Source organism: Mustela putorius, unplaced genomic scaffold (assembly GCF_011764305.1).
Source record: "Mustela putorius furo isolate JIRA1106 unplaced genomic scaffold, ASM1176430v1.1 tig00001629_pilon_pilon_pilon, whole genome shotgun sequence".
NCBI lineage: Eukaryota > Metazoa > Chordata > Mammalia > Carnivora > Mustelidae > Mustela > Mustela putorius.
The window spans coordinates 81,328-103,148 of NW_025421827.1; the positions used below are offsets into that span (position 1 = coordinate 81,328).

At 47.6% G+C, this 21,821-nt stretch overlaps 1 protein-coding gene across 4 annotated transcripts in view; it reads right to left on the minus strand.

Annotated features, from left to right (window-relative positions):
* LOC123394173 overlaps positions 1-3,693 on the minus strand; it is a 39,654-nt gene extending 35,961 nt beyond the window's left edge. Inside the window, exon 1 of one of the 4 annotated variants that reach the window (XR_006608936.1) lies at positions 284-826. Coding sequence is in view for 2 of the 4 variants with exons in the window: in XM_045087933.1 (XP_044943868.1) it covers positions 3,286-3,670 (385 nt within the window). In the remaining 2 variants the exon portion in view is untranslated. Of the gene's footprint in view, positions 1-283; positions 827-3,285 lie in introns of those variants that run through there. The other 3 variants (XR_006608935.1, XM_045087933.1, XM_045087932.1) reach the window with 3 other exon arrangements.
* Positions 3,694-21,821: the final 18,128 nt, after the last annotated feature.

Below are 21,821 nucleotides of genomic sequence, written 5' to 3' on the forward strand. Positions count from 1 at the left end.
TCCTGAGGTTCCTATACCTGCCAACAGGTAACATTCCCTACTCATCTGGCAAGGCTCCTGAGCACTGTGTCATCGAGGTGTGAAGCCGCTATTGCCAAGGGGCTCCACAAAGTCACCCTTAATTCCTGAAAATTGTCTGGTCATTATCTGAGTCTATACACATTACTGTCAAATTGGACATTTCACTCAATCCCTTAGTAAAATAACCAATGTTTCTAGCGGTGTCCTGTTACAGGAAAAAAAAAAGCACTTGTGCTGTACTTGTGCCAATAATACTAAGTACCTTGGAAGAAAGAATTCTCCCTGAGAATGATGGAGGGTTCAGGAAGGGAGAGAAGTTAAATTTTCCCATTTGTTCACACAGAAATATTTCATCACATTTCTGTAGATCATGGATATTTTCAGATACAGTTTCCCTAAATCTGGAAGAAGAAATATTAAAGAACCAGCAACATTTCAAACAAGAGTCACAAAGGTAGGCTCAAGTTCCTCAACTCAGTAAGTTCTCCTTTACGAATTCTTGATTAGCTTGAATGCAGCTTTTCCATGAGTTCTGCAAATCCTTACCCAGTTGAGTTTGAGAATTTTCACGATCAGACACTAAGACCCCACAAGACACATCACCGTGTATAGTCACAGGCATTTAATGAAAAGTAGGGATAAAAGGCCTGTGGACACACACTTAATGAGATATATTTTCACCTAACATAGAAGACGAGACATCAACATGGAAGCAGAGAGGCCACAAGACCTGCATCCTGGTCACCAGGACATGGCGTGTCCATGAGTTTCTGTATCTCCAAGCCAAATACGCTCATGTCTTCTGAGCTAAGGTTTCTGCTTCTAGAAATTTTTCTCCCAAGGAGAAAACCAAGGGGTTGTAAAGGATTTGCAACAGCGTTTACGGAGGCATCCTGGATAATGGCGAAGCCCTGCAGCTCACCGCCTTGCCCAAGGCCCACAAACCTGTTCAGTGCCCTCTTTGCATCCACCATGGTCAGGCAGGTCTAGCCCTTTCTCCCCCGGTTGCACAGCACACCCTCTCCTGGTGTCCACCAGGTCGCTCGGCCTCTGTGTTCCATGTCCTCAATGGATCTCTTTGGAAGAAGGTAACCCGCATAGTGGTGGAAAGAGCAAATATACTCCTTCCCCCCTTTCTCCCTCCTTGCACCCAACCAAAGATTCTGCAGGGACATGGAGATGGGGTTCTTCTTTTGTGGCGCCTCCAAGAATCCCCTTGCACAAAACCTGAGCCTTAGCACTTAGCAGGCTATTTTGGTCTCTACCCCCACCGCCCACCTTAGCCACGGGACAGCATTCCACCTACCAGCCTCCTCAGAAAGAACTCCCGCACCCTAGCTAGCTGCTCTCTGTCCAACGCCCAGGTGCTGACCTAGACATCTGAAAGGAGACTGGATGAGGAGACATAACCATTGCACCCAGGTGCCTGAGTTCATGCCACATCACACCGTCTACTTCAGGGTTGTGATGATGGCAGACTTCCCACTGTGTGCTTTTTGTCCTGAGACATGCCAACCCTCCAATGCAGCAGAGAGCACAGAGCCGGGCTTCAGCCCCCCAGTGACCTGGCTGGCTTCCGTGGAGGCATGGGCCTGCCTGCCTCCCTCCCTCCCTGGCTCCAGTCCTTTCCTATGAGCATCTTCCTGGGCCCTGGGGCTCTGGCTCTGCTCCAGTGCCCCGAGCCCTGGGTGCAGGCTGTCAACAGGCAGTTGAGGAACCACAGACTCTGGCTGGCAGGCCCTGTGCTCCTCTCAACCCAACCACCGTGGTAACCAATGTGGGCCCAGGTGCCAGATCAGACTGCAGCCCCCCGCCTTCCTGCTCAAACACAGGGGGCTCTTCAGAAGCAAGGCATGTCAGCCCCAAATACCTGCTCCCTAACCCCCTTCCCACCAGCAGAATAACCCCTAGGGACAGATGTATAGAGAAGCCAACATAATCTACACTCCAGGCACTGCATTTCACTCAGCCTCTCATGGTACGCAGGTGGGTCAGAGGAGGATTCAGCGTAACAGCACAAATAACGCTTGAGTAGTGAGCAAATGTGTTTCTCCCAGGGCGGCTACATTTCCAGATAGGCCTGGTTGTCAGTCTACCTGTGCTCCAGTAAGAGCCCTGCTCTGACACTGATGAGCAAGCCATAGACCAAGAGTACCTCTGCCGGTAAATGGGCCCAAATGTATCCTGGATCCTTTCATTTTGTTTTGATTTTGCTCCAAAGTACAGGGAGATAGCTCTGGGGCATGGATGGGGCTCTCTGTTCAAGAGCACAGGCGGTAAATGAGCCATATGTTCCCCTCAACACCACTCCTGGGACAAGCCAAGTCAAGCTACCACCCATGTGCTACCCTGTGGCCTCAGCAGGGCCAAAGCACAGCCTGCTCCCTGGATGTGGAGAGAACAGGGATGCAGTCTCTGAGCCACACATTCTGAAGCCAGAACTCTAAGGGAATTATGCATGTGGGCTGGTGGTAGCACAGAAACTGGCAGGCACCACGCTGCCCTGAGAGCCACGCAGGATCCTGGCAGCCTCAGAGTGGGGGTCCAGTGCCTGCTCTGCACTCGATTGCCCCTGCTCTGTCCTGACTCAGACCTAAGCTGGAACCCTTGTGGTCCCTCCAAGTTCAGGTGGCATAAAAAGGGTCTATAGTAGTTGGGGTGCACCTGGGAAGGGAACCTCCTGAGGCAGATCCCGGGATGAGGCTGGATGGCATATCAGGGGCTCACTGAGATGGGAACCCACAGCAGATTGCTGTGGGAACAGGGAGCCCAGTGTCTGTGGAAGGTGTCCACATCACTGCCTCAACAGCTGTGTCCCTGGCAAATGACTGAATCTGTCTGTGCCCCATGTCTTCTGTAGAACTGGACCTCACAGCACTTTGTCCCCCAGAATTTGGTTAAGGATAAACCAAGACAATGAACAATAAGCACCTCACCAGGGCTTGGAACAGAAGCGCCATCCAGGAAGACATATCTCCCTAGGATTGCTTGGTAGGAAACCTGTTTTGGAACCCCTGGCTCAGCTGATCATGTGGTCTTGAACATTAGAGAAAAAGCACCTGGCTTCAGGGAGCCTCCCTCCAACATGGTGACTCAGAGCCACCCTGATCCAGTTACACAACCTCCTCTCCAGGGACATTCTTGCCTATCTGGTAAATATCGGGCTATGTAGACGCACTACCCTGCAAGCCCTGCCCCAGGAAGCCTTGGGCCCAGCTGTCTTCCCACATCACCAGGACAATGGACCTGGGCCTCTGGCCTTACCTCGCTTCTCAGTGGTGATGATGGTGGCCTCTAGGGGCTCCCCCAGCCCTGCCTCATCTTGATCATCAGCCTGAAGATGTATGCTGACTCTGGGTCCAGCTCGGTGGCCATGAATTGCCTCACCATAGCTCCCATCTCCACTGTGGTGAACGTGCTGGAGTTGCTGTTGGCCAGGCAGTAGGCAATCTGATACCCTATGGGTGGGACAGGAGGGCCACGCATCAGTCTCATCACCCCGCTCGGACCCCAACTTTCTGCCACCACCACTCTGCCGTGTTTCCACCACGTCCTTCATCCTCTGCCAGCATCTGAGAGGAATGACACAGCCGCAGTGGCAGATGGAGCCTCTGAGTGCTGGGCCCCCATGACTCTCGTTCCCCTTCATCCATCCCACCACCAAGATATGGAAACAGTTTCATCTCTAGTGATTCAATTCTTACATAAAAAAACACCAGTACTCACCATATCAGCCATTTAAAACCTCAAAAAAAAAAAACCCATGTTTCAGAACCAGATGTCTTTTATGGTAAATTCTACCATTCAGGGAAGGATTCATACCAGTCCTTTGCCCGCTTTTCAAAAAAAAAAACAGAAGAGAAAGCTTCTAAAGCCACTTGCTGAGGCCAACATTACCCTGATACAAAAATAAACGAGGACACCCCAAGAAAAGAATCTTATAGTCCAATATCCCTGATAACTATAGATGTAAAAATGTCCAACAAAATACTAAAAACCCATGTTCACCAATATGTTGATATGATCATATACTATGATCAAGTGGGATCTTGCAGGAATGTAACGATGGTTTACAGGAGCACATCGATCAAAGTGATATAGGACATTAACAAAATAAAGAATAAAAATGATGTGATCATCTTGAGAAGCAGGAAAGCATGTGACAAACTTTAATATCCATTTGCAATCAAAATTCTCAACAGAGCACGTAGACCAGGAACATACCTCAACACCAAAAAGGCCATATATGGGCCACCTGGGTGGCTCAGTGAGTTAAAGCCTCTGCCTTAAGCTCAGGTCATTATCCCAGGGTCCTGGGATCGAGCCCTACATTGGGCTCTCTGCTCAGAAGGTAGCCTGCTTCCCCCACTCTGCCTCTCTGCCTACTAGTGATCTCTCTCTCTCAAATAAATAAATAAATAAAATCTTTTTTTTAAAGACCTTATGCGACAACCACACAGATTACGTCACATCCCATACTGAAAAGTTTTAGCTGTTTCTATTTCCTCTAAGATCGCCGAAGTTAGGAACACTGTCACTTTTTCCTTGCCACTTTTACTGAACACAGTATTAAAAATCCAAGGCAGAACAATTATGCAAGAAGATAATCCGAAGGCATCAAAACTGGAAATAAAAAAGTAAAATGGTCACTATTTGCAGATGATACAGAATATAAGGAAAACCTCAAAGAAGCCAATGAAAACTTGTTCAAACTATGACTAAATTCAGTAAAGGGACAGGATACAATATTACTACCCCAAAACCTACTGCATTTCTGTACACTAATAATGAATCATCAGAAAATAAATTAGGAAGATCATCCCAGCTTAAGTTGCATCAAAAAGAATAAAATACCCAGGAATACACTTCACCAAGAGGTAAAATCTTGTATAATTGAAAACTACAAGACAGGAAAGAAACTGAAGGCAACACACATAAACCATATCACATATTCATGGGTGAAAAGAATTAATAGTGGTAAAATGTCCATACTTCCCTAAACCATCTACTTTGTAATTACTATCAAAATTCCAAGGACATTTTTCACAGAAAGAGAACAGAAGGATCTAAAAATTTGTATGATGCCACAAAAGACTCTGAATACCAGAGCAATCTATAGAAAGAAGAACCACACTAAAGGCATTGCGCTTGCACTTTTCAGACTAATGACAAAGCTTGAGAATCAAAACAATCTAACATTGTCATAAAAACAGACACACACATCACCAGAAGACAGGAGAGAGCCCAGAAGTGAAACACACATCTATGGTCCGGGACCTTTATGACAAAGGAGCCAAGAATAAACAAGGGGGAAAAAACAGTCTCTGTCATCAATGGTGCTGGGAACACTGGAGAGCCACATGCAAAAGAACAAAACTGCACCATTTTCGTACACCATACACAAAATTTAACTCAAAATGTGTCAAATACTTGAATATAAGTCCTGGAACTATAAAACTTGTAGCAGCAGAAAACACAGGATTTGGAAAGGCCCTTGACACAGGTCTTGGTAGTAGTGGTGCTTTTAAGCTGATACCAAAGTAAAAACAAACAAAGAAGCAAAGTGTGGGCCTACATCAAACTATAAAACGTCAAAACAACAAAGGAAACCATCAACAAAATAAAACGGTAACCTAAGGTAAAACATTTGTAAATTATATATCCAGTAAGGGGTTAATGTTTAAAATATAAAGAACTCATACAACTCAACAGCAAAACAAAACAAAACACACAAAAACACCAAAAACTCCACAAGTAATCTAATGTAACAGCAGCAAATCCAAATAGACATTTTCCTGAAGAAGAAATACAGATGGTCTACACGAACACGAAAAGATGCTCAACTTCATTAATCATCAGGGAAATGCAAATCAAACCAGAATGAGGCACCACTTCACACCTGTCAGAAGGGCCATTACCAAAAACACAAGAAATAGCAAGTTTTGGTGAAGATGTGGAGTAGAGGAAAACTCTAGTGCACCATTACTAGGAGTATAAAAGGGTGCAGCCACTATGGAAAACAGTACAGAAGTTCCTCCAAAAAATGAGAAGCAGAACAACCAAAGGAGCCAGCAATTTCTGTTCTGAGTATTTATCTGAAGGAAATGAAAACACTAACTCACAAAGGTATATTCACCCCTGTGTACACTGCAGGAAAATAACAACAGTGAAAATAAAGAAACAACCTAAATGCCATCAGTGGATGAATGAATAAGGAAACTGTGGTCCATAAACAGTGGAATTCTACTCAGCCATAAAAAAAGATGAAATCTTTCGATTTACAACATGGTGGCCCTTGAAGGCATTATGCTATAGTAATACAGGCCAGACAGAAAGACAAATACTAGAAATCACATGTAGAACCTTAAACAAAACAAAAACAAAAATATGAGCTCACAGACAGAACAGATGGAGGGTGGCAGAAGTTTGGGGTTGGAGGTGGGAGAAATGGGTGAAGGGGTCAGAAGGAAAAAGAAAACAAGCCCAAATATAGCATCTTTTTTTTTTTTTCAGTTAAGTAATCTGTACCCCCAACATGGCTTAAACTCATAACCCGGAGAACAAGAGTCAGACACTCCACCGACCCAGGCAGCCAGGGTCCTGGAATTGTAGCATCTTCCGATACTCAATGTATGGAGAAAGGGGAAACTAATTTAATCTATGGTATTTTGAGGGCTACGTATTTTTTGGTAAATGTACAAAGTAAAGAACACATTCTTCAGGGTCACACACTCAGGACTATATCTAGTTCTAACATTTATCATGACACTGAGCAAGTAACTTACCTTTTTAATTTCATTATTTATTTGAGAGTCAGGGGGGACATAAACAGGGGGAGACATAAGCAGGGGGAGGGACAGAGGGAGAAGATGACTCCCCACTGAGCAGGGAGCCTGACCTGGGGTTCAATCCCAGGAACCTGGGATTATGTCCTGAGCCAAAGGCAGAAGCTTCAATGACTGAACCATCCCAATGCCCCTACTTAACCTCTTTTCTGCCTGTTTGCCCACCTCGGAGTATATTATGAATATTTGCTTTTAGAATCTCTTCTATTTAAATTTAAAAATAGTTTTTAGAATTGAGTGAAATGGAGATCACTTAGAATAGTACCTATGAGAGAAAGCCCTCAAAAAATGTTGTAAAAAATCTTATTCTGGGGGTACCTGGGTGGCACAGTCAGTTAGGCAGCTGACTCTTGATTTTGGCTCAAATCAAGAACCCAAGCTCCTGGGAGAGAGCCCTGCACCAGGCTCCACACTCAGCGGGGATGCTGCTGGAGGATACCCTCTCTCCCTCTGACCCTCCCTTCTCTAGCATATGCTTGTGCACTCTCTTTCTGTCTCTACAATAAATACATATGTCTTTAAAAATCTTATCCTGAACATTTGGTGTTGCGCAATCATTTTCATAATTGGGCAGTATCTCCTAGTTTATAAAGCACTTTTATACACATCCTCGTATTGGAGTCAGGATATGGTCATTGGAGAAGAATTTATTGTGTTTATTTACAGAGGAAAAAAAAGAAAACCAGACTTAGAGCAGGGGTGTGCTTTGTTCATGGCTGCAGAACTAACAGATGATCTTCTTGTTTTCAGCCCAATGGAGCAGAACAAGAAAAAATCCAAACACTGTAACAAGAGCCAATGAAGGGCACTACAACTGATAATGGAATTAATGCAGTACAATTATCCAACATTTATAAATATTTACTGCCCCAGCATGGAGCAACTAAATATGTAGAGCATATATGAACAAACCTAAGAGAAGCAATCAGCACCAATACCATAGGGAACTTTAATACCTCACACTTCTCTCAATGATCCCCCATCCAGACAGAAGATCACAACGGAAACATCAGCCTCAGACAACCCCTTACTTGGATGGACTTGACAGATACACACAGAACCCTCCATCCAAAAGCAGCAAAAGGAATATACTCTCTCAAGTGCCCCTAGAACGTTCTCCACCTTAGGTCATATGTAAGGCCACAAGACAAGTCAATAAATTCCAGAAGCCTAGAATTTTCCCAAATGAGGACTGAAATCAAATCAACCATCTTTTCCAACCACAGTGGTATAGAACTAGAAATCAATTACAAGAAGAAAACTGGAAATTCATAAACACAGAGACTAAACAACATGCTACTGAACAACCAATTGGGTTCATGGGCAAACCAAAATAGGAACACAGAAATACTTTGAGGTAAATGAAAAATTAATACAATGAAACAAAATTCACAGAATGCAGTAAAACAGGTTCTAAAATGGGGTACCCGATTAGTCGATTAGTCAGTGGAGCTCTGTGACTCCTGATCTTGTGGTTTTGAGTTTCAACCCCACACTGGGCATAGAGCTCACTTTATTTTTTTAAAGATGCCATTTATTTATTTGACACAGAGCTGGGGAGAGAGACAGACTGAGCAAAGTGGAAGGAGCAGCAGGCAGTAGAAGAGAGAGAAAGGGGCTCCCCGTGCTGACCAGGGACCTCATGCAGGGCTCAATTCCAGGACCCTAAATTCATGACTTGAGCCAAAGGCCAACACCTAACAGACCAAGCCACACAGGCAGCCCTTAGAGCCAACTTTAAAAAAAAAAAAAAAAGTTGTTCTAAGAAGGAAGTTTATAGTGATACAGGCCTAACTCAAGAAACAAGAAACGTCTCAAATAAGCAACCTAACTTGATACCTCAAGGAAACAGAAAAGAACAAATAAAGTCCAAAGTTAGTAGAAGGAACACATCAGAACTTAAATAAATGAAATACAAACTAAAAAGACAACAGAAAGATATATATATTTTTAAAAACACCAACAAGAATAACAGATCAGCAAAGAGCTGGTTCTTTGAAAAGAACAAAGCTGACAGAGTCTCAGCCAGATTCAAAGAAAGAGGACTCATCATCAGAAATGAGAGAGATGTTCCCTGAAACCATTGATATGCAAAGGCTCTTAAGAATGTACTATGAACAATTACACCCCAACAAGCTGGATAATCCAAAAGAAAAGGATACATTTCCAGAAACATACAACCTACTAAGATTGAATTCTAAAGAAACAGACATCTGACTGTTCAGCTGTCTACTAATGACCAGTAGAGAGCTTAAATAAGAAATCAAAAACTTCCAACAAGCAAAAGTCCAGGACCCCCATGGTTTCACCTGTGAAATTCTACGAATCATCCACAGAAAAAAATGAATACCAATCCTTCATCCTTCTCCAACTCTGCCAGACAAACAAGAGGAAGAAACGCTCCCCACCTCATTTTATGAGGCCAGCACGGCCCTTATCGAGACCTCCCAAGTATCTGTGATGAACATAAACATAAAAATCCTCACCCAAATATCTGCAAACCAAATTCTACAATACGGGAAGAGGTATGATCCAGTAAGATGTATTTCAGGGATGCAATGGTGGTTCAACATCCACAAATCAAACTAATGGGCCGCATTCACAAAACGAAGGATCAACATCATAGGACCATGTCAAACAGATGTAGAAAAAGCATTTGATAGCGCCGCTACCAAATCACTGCCCCCCCGACCTGTTCTTCTGCCGCCTGGCTGGTCCCCACACCCTGTACCACTGCCACCCCCACTGTGCCATCCCCCCACTGCCACCCTGCTGCACCCCACACACCCACCGCTGTCACTTCAAACACCACCCCCCCATTCCTGACATGCTGCTGCCACCAGTGCTGCCACCCTCCACCCTGCTACTCCACAGCAGTGCCCTTTTTTTCCACAACAGCTAACCCTCACCACAGCTGCTCTGCTGCCCTGCCGTTGCAACTGATGCCCAGCTGTGCCACCCTCAGTGCCCTTACCACTCCCTTGTGCACCCCCCAGGACTCTGCCACCCTGCTGCGCCAACCCTCCAGCGCTTCTACTGCCCTGGTGCCTGTGTTTCCAACAGCACCACCACTGCTACCATGGTCACCCTGCTCCTGCCCATCTCCACTGCCCCACCCAGCCCCCCAAGCCATGCTGTGCCATTGCCATGTGGCTGCTGCGCCACTAGTCCCTCCCAACCACATCCAGGCCAATCCCTCCCCGCTTCGCGGCTCCCTGCTTTGCCTCCCCATCTGCTGCCATCTCAAGTCACTGCTTTCCTCTAATCACTGCTGCCCTCACTGCCCTCCCTCCGCCATTTCTTCACTGCATACTCTCCCCTTGCTGCTGCGGCTGTGCAGAGCCCCTGCCCTGCCCACACAGCTATTAACCTGATGCTCTTGCCCTGCTGGTCCCACCAAACAGCTAACCCCGAACTTCTCCCGCCTGTCGGCCCCCCCCCCCTGCTCCAGTGCCTCCAGATTCCCTCCCCGTTGACCTGCTGCTGCTGCCCCCCCCCCCACGCACTCCCCAGCCTTCTCCCAATGCTGCTACTGCCTGGGTACCCCCGCCTCGTGACCCTGCCCTCCGCAGCACACCCCTCATACTGTCCACCTTACCACCACTGCTGCAGCTAAGCTGCTGCCCTGTGCCCGAGGCCACTACTGACCTTCACTGTCCAGCCCCATTGACAGGCACTAAGGCCCTACCCTGCCCTTCGTGCCCTACCTGTGCAGTTGCTGTGCTGCTGTCCTCCCAGATGGTTCTGTCCCCCCTTCTCTGCATGCCACCCACCAACCCCTGCCACCCCACATGCACCTGTGCAGGCCGTGCTGTCCACCCTGCCCACCACCATTCCTGTCCTGATGCCCCACCACACTGCTGATACCACCACCCCATCTGCTCTCTCCACACCCCCCACTACCAATACCCTGCCCCTCGCCGTCCCTGCCCCCCTTACCACTACCCTGCTTCTGATCTGCTGCCACCCTGGGTCCCACTCTTACCCCATGTCCTGCTGCTCCCCTGTGTTCTGCAACTGCTGGTCTTCATAGCCCTGCCCTGTTGACTTGCATGACTGCCCCACCTACCACGCTACCCTCTGCTGTTACCTGCCCACACCCTCCCTGCAGCTACCACCTAGATGCTACCCCTGTCCCCCACTCCAGAGCCTCTCCGATTTCCTAGCCCTGTTGCCGCACTGCTGCCGCCCCATGAGTCCTACTCCACCTTCCCCGCACACTGTACCACCAGGCTGCCCCCCAACAACATGAGCCACTCCCCACCACGCTCGCCAGCGCACCATCGTCCACAGCGCCCCACCACTTAAAACCACCATTGCCCTCTGCCACTGCTACCCCGGGTCCACGCATGCTGCGTGCTAACAGTGGTCCGCCCTGTAGACATGCACCAAGCCCAGCAAAGCCAGGCCCTTTGCTTTGCTGCCTGACCCACCACACCATGAGGTTGAGACCCCACTCATACCCGGCTAGTCCTGCCCACCCCCAAGGACACTACCGCCTAGCTACTCCCCTCCCCCCACTCTGATGCCTCCTGGCTGCCAAGTGTGTGTCAACCACCCAGCACATCCACCCCCCCCCCGCCGTGTGGCTACCAGCTTGCTGCCCCCAAAAATGTACCCCTGCCACCCTGCGGTGCCCCCCCACAGGCCCCCTCACTGCCGGGCAGCCTTCTGCCCCTGTCCCCTGTGCGTTTGGCCTCTGCTGCGCTTCGCTTCCCCCACCTCGTTGGCATGCACTATGAGCAGGCCCAGCAAGCCAGCCAAGCTGTCTCTGTGCCTGCTGCCTCAGGGCTGGTCCCACCCTCCCTATACTGCCTGCCACCTCTAATCTCCCCACCTCCTCCAGGTGCCACACTGCTGAACCCCCTCAGATGGCACACAGCTCCCGACCCACGGCCGCTACTCCTCCTTGCCCACACTACTGACTCTTGGCTGGTTGCCCCCTCCCCCGACTCTGGTGACCCCAGCTCTCTCCCCCATGATCCCGCCCCCATACGTGAGCGTTTTTTTCACCTCTCTGACACCTCATGGCACCCTCTGCAGCCGCCGTTACCCTGGCCACCACGCCAAACACTGGCTCTCCCGATGATTGCCAGGCTGGTCCCTCCCCTCCACCCACCACCACCGCCTAGCTGCTTCCCTCTCCCCTGTCTCCGCTTGGTCTCCCCACTACCAGCCAACATTACTGTGCTACTAGCACCCTATCCACCACCTCCCCGTGCTTCCACCACAATGCAACCCCCCCACATACCACCCCTGTTGTCCCCCTTACCTCAGGTCTGCTGCCACTCCACTGCGGCCCTGTGCCCCAGACCTCCTGCAGCGCTTCACCTACCCCGCCCCCTGGACGCGCACGATGGGACCGCCCACCACCCCACCCCTCCAAAACTGGGCTGCCCAGCTTTTGTTTTCTTCCCATAAAATCATCGCCTAGCCCCTGACGCATTAGGTAGGAACCTAGGGGCTGATTAATAAACAATGTGTAATGCTGCCCACCCTAACAGAGTTTGGAAATTTCACTGACAAGCTCATAAGTAACCTCTGCTGCCACCTGCCTGTCCGACCATGGTTGCACAGAAAGCCACGCAGCAAAACTGGCCATCTGTGTCCACTATTTTGTTTTTCTGTAAACGATTCCCGCCTCTGTAAGTGAGTGACCTGCTCCCTCCTCCGAGATCCCAACCCCTCGGGAACAAAAATGTCTCATTCTGATATCTCTGTTAATTTATCTATTATTTTTTATATCCATAAACTTATCTTTGAAAGAGAAAAGAGGTCATCTCCAGGCTATTTCATCTTCCCAACTACCGGTTCCTGAACGCCTTTTCTTTCATACAAAGAGTATTATCTGCGTTCAGACTTTGTTCCTCTCCTTTAATATGATGTTTGACTATTGTTGGTCTTCTTCTTTCAAGTAAATTTAGAATCAGTTTTGCTGATATCCATAAATTAACTTGATGGTATTTTGACTGGGATTGTCTTGAATCTACAGACCAATTTGTGAAGAACCTGCATCTTGACCATATTGAATCTTTTTATGCATGAATAAGGAGACTTTCTCCCATTCTTTTGCTCATCGTTACTTTCCATCAGCATCTTGAGTTGTTCTTATATAGATAAATGGTTTATGTTTCCCTTTCTCCTGCTAGAGGCATGAGGAAAATTTTTCTCCACTATTAACTATGAGGACCTGGTAGAAACCCTGGAGGTAAAACTCACAAATGTATAGAGGCCCCCCTATGGCTGGGTCCCCTTGGAATTTGTTTTTATTTTGCGGGGCTTGTCCCCACTTAGAGTTCTTATGAGTCATATCCACACTAACCCTCCAAGCAATTCACTAATTACAGCTCAGGTTTCCCAAACCCAGGACTGGTTTCTGGGGAAGTTTCTGCTCTGGAAAGTTGTAATTCTCTGTGTCTGCTGTCTGCCTGTCTGTCTCTCCAGTTTTAGAAGCAGTGGTGATTGTCCATGAACTCACTCTCTGAAATATCTAAAGAGAATTGCTTATTTTTCAGTTTTATTCAGCTTTTTTAGTTGTTGGGATGGAGTGACAATTTCTAAGCTCCTTATTTCTCAGACCAAATCAGTTGTGCTTATTTTCTTTTAAGATTTATTTATTTATTTGAGAGAAGGAGAGAGAGAAAGAGGTGGGGGGAGAGGAAAGAAAAAGTCCTAAGCAGACACCCACTGAGTGTGGAGCCTGACACAAGGCTCCATCTCATGACCCTGAGATCATGACCTCAGCCAAAACCAAGACATCACCACCCAGGGACCCCCAATTTTGCTTATTTTTTTAATCAACATTTTCAGGTCTTGCAAACCCTTATCTCTCTTTTCCAATGATTGCCAATTAAGTCACTCACTGAACAAAAGTTACAAAGTACCTGCTAAATTTAGTAAGACCTCTGCAATCTGAAGGGAATTATACAATAATCTGTAACCAAGATGTACCTACTTTTATGATTTTATAACCCAGAGGAATAAACCTTAGTGAATTTCTTCCATTTCTATTACCTGACTTTTCGATCTAGTTAATAAACCCTTTGGCCTCGGGATTATACCTTTTCCATGTAGATTGTGATATCATATAAGAACATTTTTAAATGTTTAATGAAATTTATTTTCAGTAATAAATGAAGCAAACACAAAGTTAAATTTGTTGTGGTCCCTGAAAGTAATTTCAGTCATGAATTGCAAAAGTTTGTCAATAGTTACAAGTGGGAAATACATTAGCAATAGAAAGACAATGCACTGGGGAGAGATGATTAAAGAAAATTGCTCATTTTCGGCTCAGGTCATACTGGATCGGTCCCGCAAATGTATTTTGCCTACTTTGATTTCTCTCTGTCAAATAAAACAGAAAGTCATCTACTAAAAAAAAAGAAAATTGAATTTTACCTCTAAGTTTTAGGCAAAAGTTACCGCCTCTAAGTCAGTCTATGATTTTTTTTTTAATTTATGTACTGCGATTTAGGTAGAACAAAATGTAATTTGAGATTTTGCTATGGTAACAAATGTGAAATTGCCAAAGTAGTAGGATGACGCACTCAGTAAAAAGCAGTCTCTATGTTTGCCAAGAGGATCTGCACCGCGACACACTTCAAGGATTTTAAATAAGTCTATCTAACCAAGTGGGAAGTACTGTAGCCTTTCCAGAAATACAATATTACCTTGTTTTACCTATTTTCCAAGTAAACACATTCCATAATTCTTTAGGAATATTGTAAATTTGTTCTAACAAAAACCTAGGTGGTAAAAAAATATTCATCATGTGATTTAAATAAATACTTCTCAAGGAAGCAAAAGCAAAACCGATTTTTTGGGACATCACCAAGATCAAAACCTTCTGTACAATAAAGGAAACAGTCAACAGAACAAAGAGGCAATCCACAGAATGGGAGAAGATATTAGCAAATGACAATACAGACAAAGGGCTGATATCCAGGATCTATAAGGTACTCCTCAAACTCAACACACAAAAAACAGATAATCATGTCAAAAAATGGGCAGAAGACATGAACAGACATTTCTCCAATGAAGACATACAAATGGCTAACAGACACATGAAAAAATGTTCATCGTCACTAGTGATCAGAGCTATTCAAATCAAAACCACATTGAGATACCACCTGACACCAGTTAGAAGGGTCAAAATGAACAAGACAGTAAACAACATGTGTTGGAGAGGATGTGGAGAAAGGGCAACCCTCTTACACTCTTGGTGGGAATGCAAGCTGATGCTGACACTTTGGAAAACAGTGTGGAGATTCATTAAGAAATTAAAAATAGAGCTTCCCTATGACCTTGCAATTGCACTACTGGGTATTTACCCCAAAGATACAGATGCATGAAATGAAGGGCCATCCATACCCCAGTGTTCATAACAGCAATGGCCACAGTCACCAAACTGTGGAAAGAACCAAGATGCCCTTCAACGGACGAATGGATGAGGAAGATGTGGTCCATAGACACTGTGGAGTATTATGCCTCCCTCAGAAAGAATGAATAACCAACTTTTGTATCAACATGGACAGGACTGGAAGAGAATATGCTGAGTGAAATAAGCCAAGCAGAGAGAGTCAATCATCATATGGTTTCACTTATTTGTGGAGCATAACAAATAGCATGGAGGACAAGGGGAGAAGGAGAGGAGAAGGGAGTGAGGGAAATTGGAAGGGGAGGTGAACCATGAGAGACTATGGACACTGAAAAACAATCTGAGGGTTTTGAAGGGGTCGGAGGTGGGAGGTTGGGGGAACCAGGTGGTGGGTATTATAGAGGGCATGGATTGCATGGAGCACTGGGTGTGGTGCAAAAACAATGAATACTGTTATGCTGAAAATAAATTTTAAAAAATGATTTTATTCGGGACGCCTGGGTGGCTCAGTTGGTTAAGCGGCTGCCTTCGGCTCAGGTCATGATCCCAGCGTCCTGGGATCGAGTCCCACATTAGGCTCCTTGCTCGGCAGGGAGCCTGCTTCTCCCTTTGCTTCTGCCTGCCATTCTGTCTGCCTGTGCTCGCTCGCTCTCCCCACACCCTGATAAATAAATAAAATCTTTTAAAAAATAATAAATAAAAAAATAAATAAAAATAAATAAAAAATGATTTTATTCAAACAACAAGACCCGTGGGCAGAAAGAGCTCTCGCACTTGGGTTGTGGAGGTGGTTGATTATAGACTGTGATGTTGGGGAGGTAAGGAAAAGGGAAGTTTCAAAAGAACTTTCATACGCTAAAGAGGACTGTAAGATATCAGAGGCCCTGCCATTGTCAGGTTAAGGTGTTTTTCCTTTTAGTAAGACATTAACAGTAAAAGACTTGGGAGCTTCCTGGAGGAATGGCACATTCCTGCTGTCACACATTCTTATCAATGAGCTTTAGGTTTAGAAGAAATTTAACTTTATTTACATTTCCCTCTGCCTCAGCCTCCCTCAATTTTAGGGAGGGAAAGATAGTGTTAGGGCTTCAAGAACTGAGTTATGTGTCTTTGGAAGTTAAGCTATTGATAAGAATTCTTCCTTGTAGTGGTGCCTGGGTGGCTCAGTGGTTTACGCCTCTGCCTTCGGCTCAGGTCATGATCTCAGGGTCCTGGGATCGAGCCCCACATTGAGCTCTCTGCTCAGTGGGGAGCCTGCTTCCCTCTCTCTCTGCCTGCCTCTCTGCCTACTTGTGATCTCTCTCTGTCTAACAAATAAATAAATAAAAATCTTTAAAAAAAAAAACAAAAGAAAAGAATTCTTCCTTGTAAATCATTAGGACATTTGTACACTGAGGGAGACGCAGGTCTGGTAGAATTGTGATCTCTACCAGTTAGCTATTTGTTTTTCCTTTAGGGTAGCAGGAATGCCTGAGGACTGTCACATATCCCAAGATGGGGGCTATTAAAGCTTGCCGGCTTCTGCATTGTCCTCAGACTGCCTTCTGTTGCCTCATCAGATGGGGTCCTCTGAAGGTGGGGTGGGTTCAGTTGGGCCCGCAAATTTCTCCTGCTCTGAATCCTTTCCATGAGTCCAAATGCCACAGTTTCTTTCTGGGTGCCAGGCAGAGTCCTCTGGTATTTTTCAGATATGGCTGCCAGGTCTCTGGGGACCAAAGCCTCATAGTCCAACCAAGGGTTAGGGCTAAGGCCTAGGGGCATAGCATATTCAATAAGCCAGAGCTGAGGTGAACTTCCTGGGGGCTGAGTTGAGGGCTTGGGCCAGGGAGAGTGGCCATTTCCTGGTTCGAGTGCAGAGGGCCACTGAACATGGAGGTGGTCTCAGGTTGGTCTCAGCAGTTCATTCAACTGCTCTGAATCTTTTCCAGATTTCCAAATGGCATGGTTTCTATGTGGGTGGCAGGCAGAGTCCTGTAGTATTGCTCAGGTATCCCCAAAGTGTACAGCTGACTTCCAGGCTTCTGGGGACAGAAGCCTCAATGTCCAACCGAAGGTTAAGGTTAGGACCTAGGGTCATGGCAGATATGATCAGCCAGAACTGAGGAAAACTCCTGGGGGCTGAGTTGAGGGCTTGGGTCTGGGTGAGGGGCAGACTTCTGGTTCTAGTGCACAGGGCCACCAAATATGGGGAGGTGGCCTCAGGTTGGCATGCAGATTTCTCCTGTTCTGAATCCTTTCCAAAGTTTCCTTGTGGGTAGCCAGTGGAGTTCTCTGGCTTTGCTCAGGTGTCCCCCGTCTGTAGGGCTTGGGATCTGTGCTTTGGGGTACAGAGGCCTCAAAGCCCAACCTCAGGTTAGGGTAAGGGCCTAGATGCATTGTAGGCCTGATCTGTGGGGGGTGAGGTGAAGCCTCAGAGGCTTCCCGGGGTGCGGAGTCGAGGGCCGGGGTCAGGGGAGTGTCAGACTCCAAGTTTGTGTCCTGGGGCTGTGGTGATTGGGAGTGGCCTCATTTGGGCATACAGATTTCTCTTGCTCTGAATCCTTTCCAGAGTTCCAAGTGGCACAATTTCCTTCTGCGTGGCAGGCAAAGTTCTCTGGGTTTGCTCAGGTGTGCCCGGTCTTTGGGCTTGGGAGCCAGTCTTCTGGGACAGAAGACTCAAAACTAAACGAATTGTTAGGGTTAGGGCCTAGGGTCATGGCAGAGGTCAGGAGACCCTGAAGCATGCTTCCCTGGGGCCCAAGTTGAGGGCATGGTTAAGGGGAATGTCAGGCTCCCTGTTGTGTCCAGGGGCCCCTAAAGGTGGGGTGGATTCAAGTGGGAATGCAGATGTGTCCTGCTCTGAGTCCTTTCTGGAGTTCCAAATGGCAGGGATTCCTTCTGGTAACAGGCAGAGTCCTGTGGTATTTTTCAGATATCCCCAATGTGTAGAGCTTGGCTGCAAGACCGCTGGGGACATAAGCCTCAAAGTCCAACTGAGGGTTAGGGATAGGGCCTAGGGGCATAGCATACCAAATATACCAGAGCTGAGGCAAATTTCTTGGTAGCTGAGTTGAGGGCTTGGGTCAGAGTGAGGGGCAGGCTTCTGGTTCAAGTTCCAGGGGCTACTGTATATTGGGGTGGACTTAGGTTGGCATGCAGATTTCAACTTCTCTGAATTCTTTCTAGAGTTCAAAATGGCATGATTTCCTTGTCGGGGATAGACAAAGTTCTCTGGCTTTGCTCTGATGTCGCCAGTCTGTAGGGCTTGGGAACCAGGCCTCAGGGGACAGAAGCCTCAAAGTCCAACCTCAGGTTAGGGTAAGGGCCTAGAGGCATGGCAGGTTCATTCAACAGGAGGTGAGGTGAGCTTCCTGGAGTGTGGAGTCGAGGGCCTGGGTCAGGGGAGTGTTAGAATCCAAGTTTGTGTCCGGGGGGCCATGGTCATTGGGAATGGTCTCATGTGGACATGCAGATTTCTCTTGTTCTGAATCCTTTCCGGAGTTCCAACTTGCTGGGTTTCCTTCTGTGTGGCAGGTGGAGTCCTCTTGGATTGCTCAGGTCTCTGCAGTCCCTAAAGCTTGGGAGTCAGGTCCCTGAGAACAGAAGACTCAAAGCTACAGCTATGGCATGGCAGAGATCTGCAGGTCTTGTTGCTTCCGGGGGCTGAGTTGAGGCCCTGGGTCAGGGGACAGTCAGGCTGCTGTTGTGAATGGGAGCCCCTGAGTGTGGGGTGAATTCCAGTGGGAATGCAGATTGGTCCTCCTCTGCAGCCTTTCTGGAGTTCCAAATGGCAGGGATTCCTTCTGGGAGGCTAGGGGAGTCCTCAGGTATTGCTCAGGTATCCCCAATGTGTAAGGCTTGGGTGCCAGGGCTCTGGTGACAAACACTCAAAGCCCAATTAAAGGTTTTGTTTAGGGCCTAAAGGCATGAAATGCCTGATCTGCTGGCACGGAGTCCAGCTTCCTTTGGAGCTGAGTTGAGGGCATGGTCAGGCTGAGTGTCAGATTCTGTGGTTTGTAGCAGCAAGCCTCTGAGGGGGGGGGGTTGGTTCAGGTGGACATGCAGAGAGTTCTCCTGCTCTGAATCCTCTCGGGAGTTGCAAATGCCATGATTTCTTTGTGGGTGCCTGGTGGGGTCCTTGGTATTTTTCAGATATCCCTGATGTCTGATGGCCCAGTGTGTAGAGCTGGGCTGCAAGGCCTCTGGGGACAGAATTCTCAATGTCTCACCAAGGGTTTGGGTAGGACCGAAGGGCATGGCAAACCTGATCAGCCACAGCTGAGGCCAACTCCTTGCGGCTAAATTGAGGGCTTGGGTCAGGGTGTGTGTCATGCTCTTGGTTTGAGTTTCTTTTTGGGTGGCAGGTGGAGTTCTCTGGGTTTGCAGAGGTTGTCCCCAGTGTGTAGGGCTTGGGAGCCAGGCTTCTGGGGACGGAAGACTCAAAGCTAAACCCATCACTTGGTGTAGGACCTGGGGGCATAGCAGACCCAATCTGCAGTCTTTGACGTGAGCTTCCCAGGATGCTGAGTTGAGGGCCTGTGTCAGCATGAGTGTCAGACTCTGAGTTCATGTCCAACGGACCACAGAAATTGGGGGTTGCCCCTGTTGGCATGCAGATTTCTCCTACTCTGAAGCTTTTCCAGAGTTTGACATGGCACAGTTTCCTTCTGGGTGACAGGCAGAGCCCTGTGGTATTGCTCAGCTGTCCCCAGTCTCTGGGGCTATGGAGGCTGGCTCTTCGGGGGACAGACCTCTAAGGAACGCAACTTAGGGTTAGCATTCAGGTCTAGTGGCATGGCAGGCTTGGCCTGGCAGTGATGTGGCAAACTTCACAGGGGTCTCCTATGAGTGTGTGCTTTAAGGTTAATTTCAGGTTCTGGGTTTGTGTCCAAGGGTGCACTAAATTTGGTCATATCCTCTGATGGGCACGGAGATTTCTACTAACTGTATCCATTCTGGAGTTCCAAATGGTTGCCAGCTGTAGAAAACTGTGCCATTTCAAACTCCAGAAAGGACTCAGAATAGGAGAAATCTGCATGCCCATATGAGGCCATCCAAATTTCAGTGGCCAGCTGGACATAATCCCAGATTCTGAAACTCACCCTGACCCACCCTCTCAACTTAGCCCTCTGAAAACATCAAAACACCACTAGGAGATGCCTTCTGCCATGCCCCTAGGCCCTAACCATAACCATATTTGGCATCTGAGAAGCCCATCCCCGTGATGTGGAACAAAGAGAAGGAACTGGGGCATTGTCAGAGGACTCAGAAGGAAACAATGCCATTCGGATCTCCAGAAAGGATTAATGGCAGGAGAAATCTTCATGCCCACCTGACGCCCGCCCCCACATTCAGTGTTCCTTAGTAGAAACCTGGAGTCTGAAACTCACCCTGGCCCTGATCTCATCTCAGTCCCCCCCAGGAAATTCTCCATTGTACCTTCAGCTTGGTCCTGCCATGCCCCAGGCCCTAACCCTAACCCCATATTGGGTTCTGAGGGGTCCAACTCCAAAAGCCTGGATCCAAAGACCCTTGAGCAACACCAGAGGACTCAGCCTGCCACCAAGAAAGAAACTGTGGTCTTTGGAACTATGGAAAGGATTCCAAGTAGGAGAAATGTGGAAATCCCCCTGAGGCCACCTCAACATTCAGCAGCCCCATGGACAACAATGCAGAGCCTGACACTCATTCTTAAGCAAGCCATCAAATCTTCCCTCTAGAAAGGTCAAATCAAAGCTGGCAGATTAGGCTAGCCATACCCCTAGTCCCTAACCCGTACCCTAGGTTGGGTTCTGAGGCCTCCACCCCCCAAGAGCCTGGATCCAAAGACCCAAGGATTGGAGACACTTGAGGAATACTAGTGGCCTCAGCCTGCCATCCACAAGGAAACCATTCCATCTGGAACTCTTGAAAGCATTCTGAATAATAGAAATCTGCATGCCCACATCTGGTCACCCTGACATTCAGGGGGCCCCTGGACACAAACCTGGAGCTTGACACCCAACCTGAGCTAGACCCTCAACTCAGCCTCCCATCAAGATGCAATGAGCACTGGCAGTCCACACCTGTCATGCCACTAGGTTATAATCCTGACTGGACTGTAGGTTCAGTTCTGAGGCTTCTGTCCCTAGAGCCCTGGGACATAAGCTGTCTAGACTAAGGAGACCAGAGCAATCCTAGAGGGCTCAGAATGCCCCCCAGCAAGAAACAGTGCCATTTGGAAGTACAGAAAGAATGAACAGCAGAATCTGTTCTGAATCTGCAGAACCCACCATGAATCTGCACGCCCACCTGAGGCCACGCCCATATGAGTAGACCCCTGGACACCAACCCAGAGCCAGACACTGACCCTGACCCATGCCCTCATCTCAGCCACCTGGGAGGCTCTCCAAAGCACTTTCAGATCAGTCATGCCATGCCCCTAGGCCTTAAGCCTCACCCCAGTTTGGATACAGAGAGGTCCATCCCCAAGGGCCTGGCTACAGAACCCAAGGGATTGGGAGTACTTGAGCAAGACCAGATGGCTGAGCCTGCCACCCGGAGGGAAACCGTGCCATTTGGAACTCTGGGAAGGATTCGGTGGAGGAGAAAATTGCATG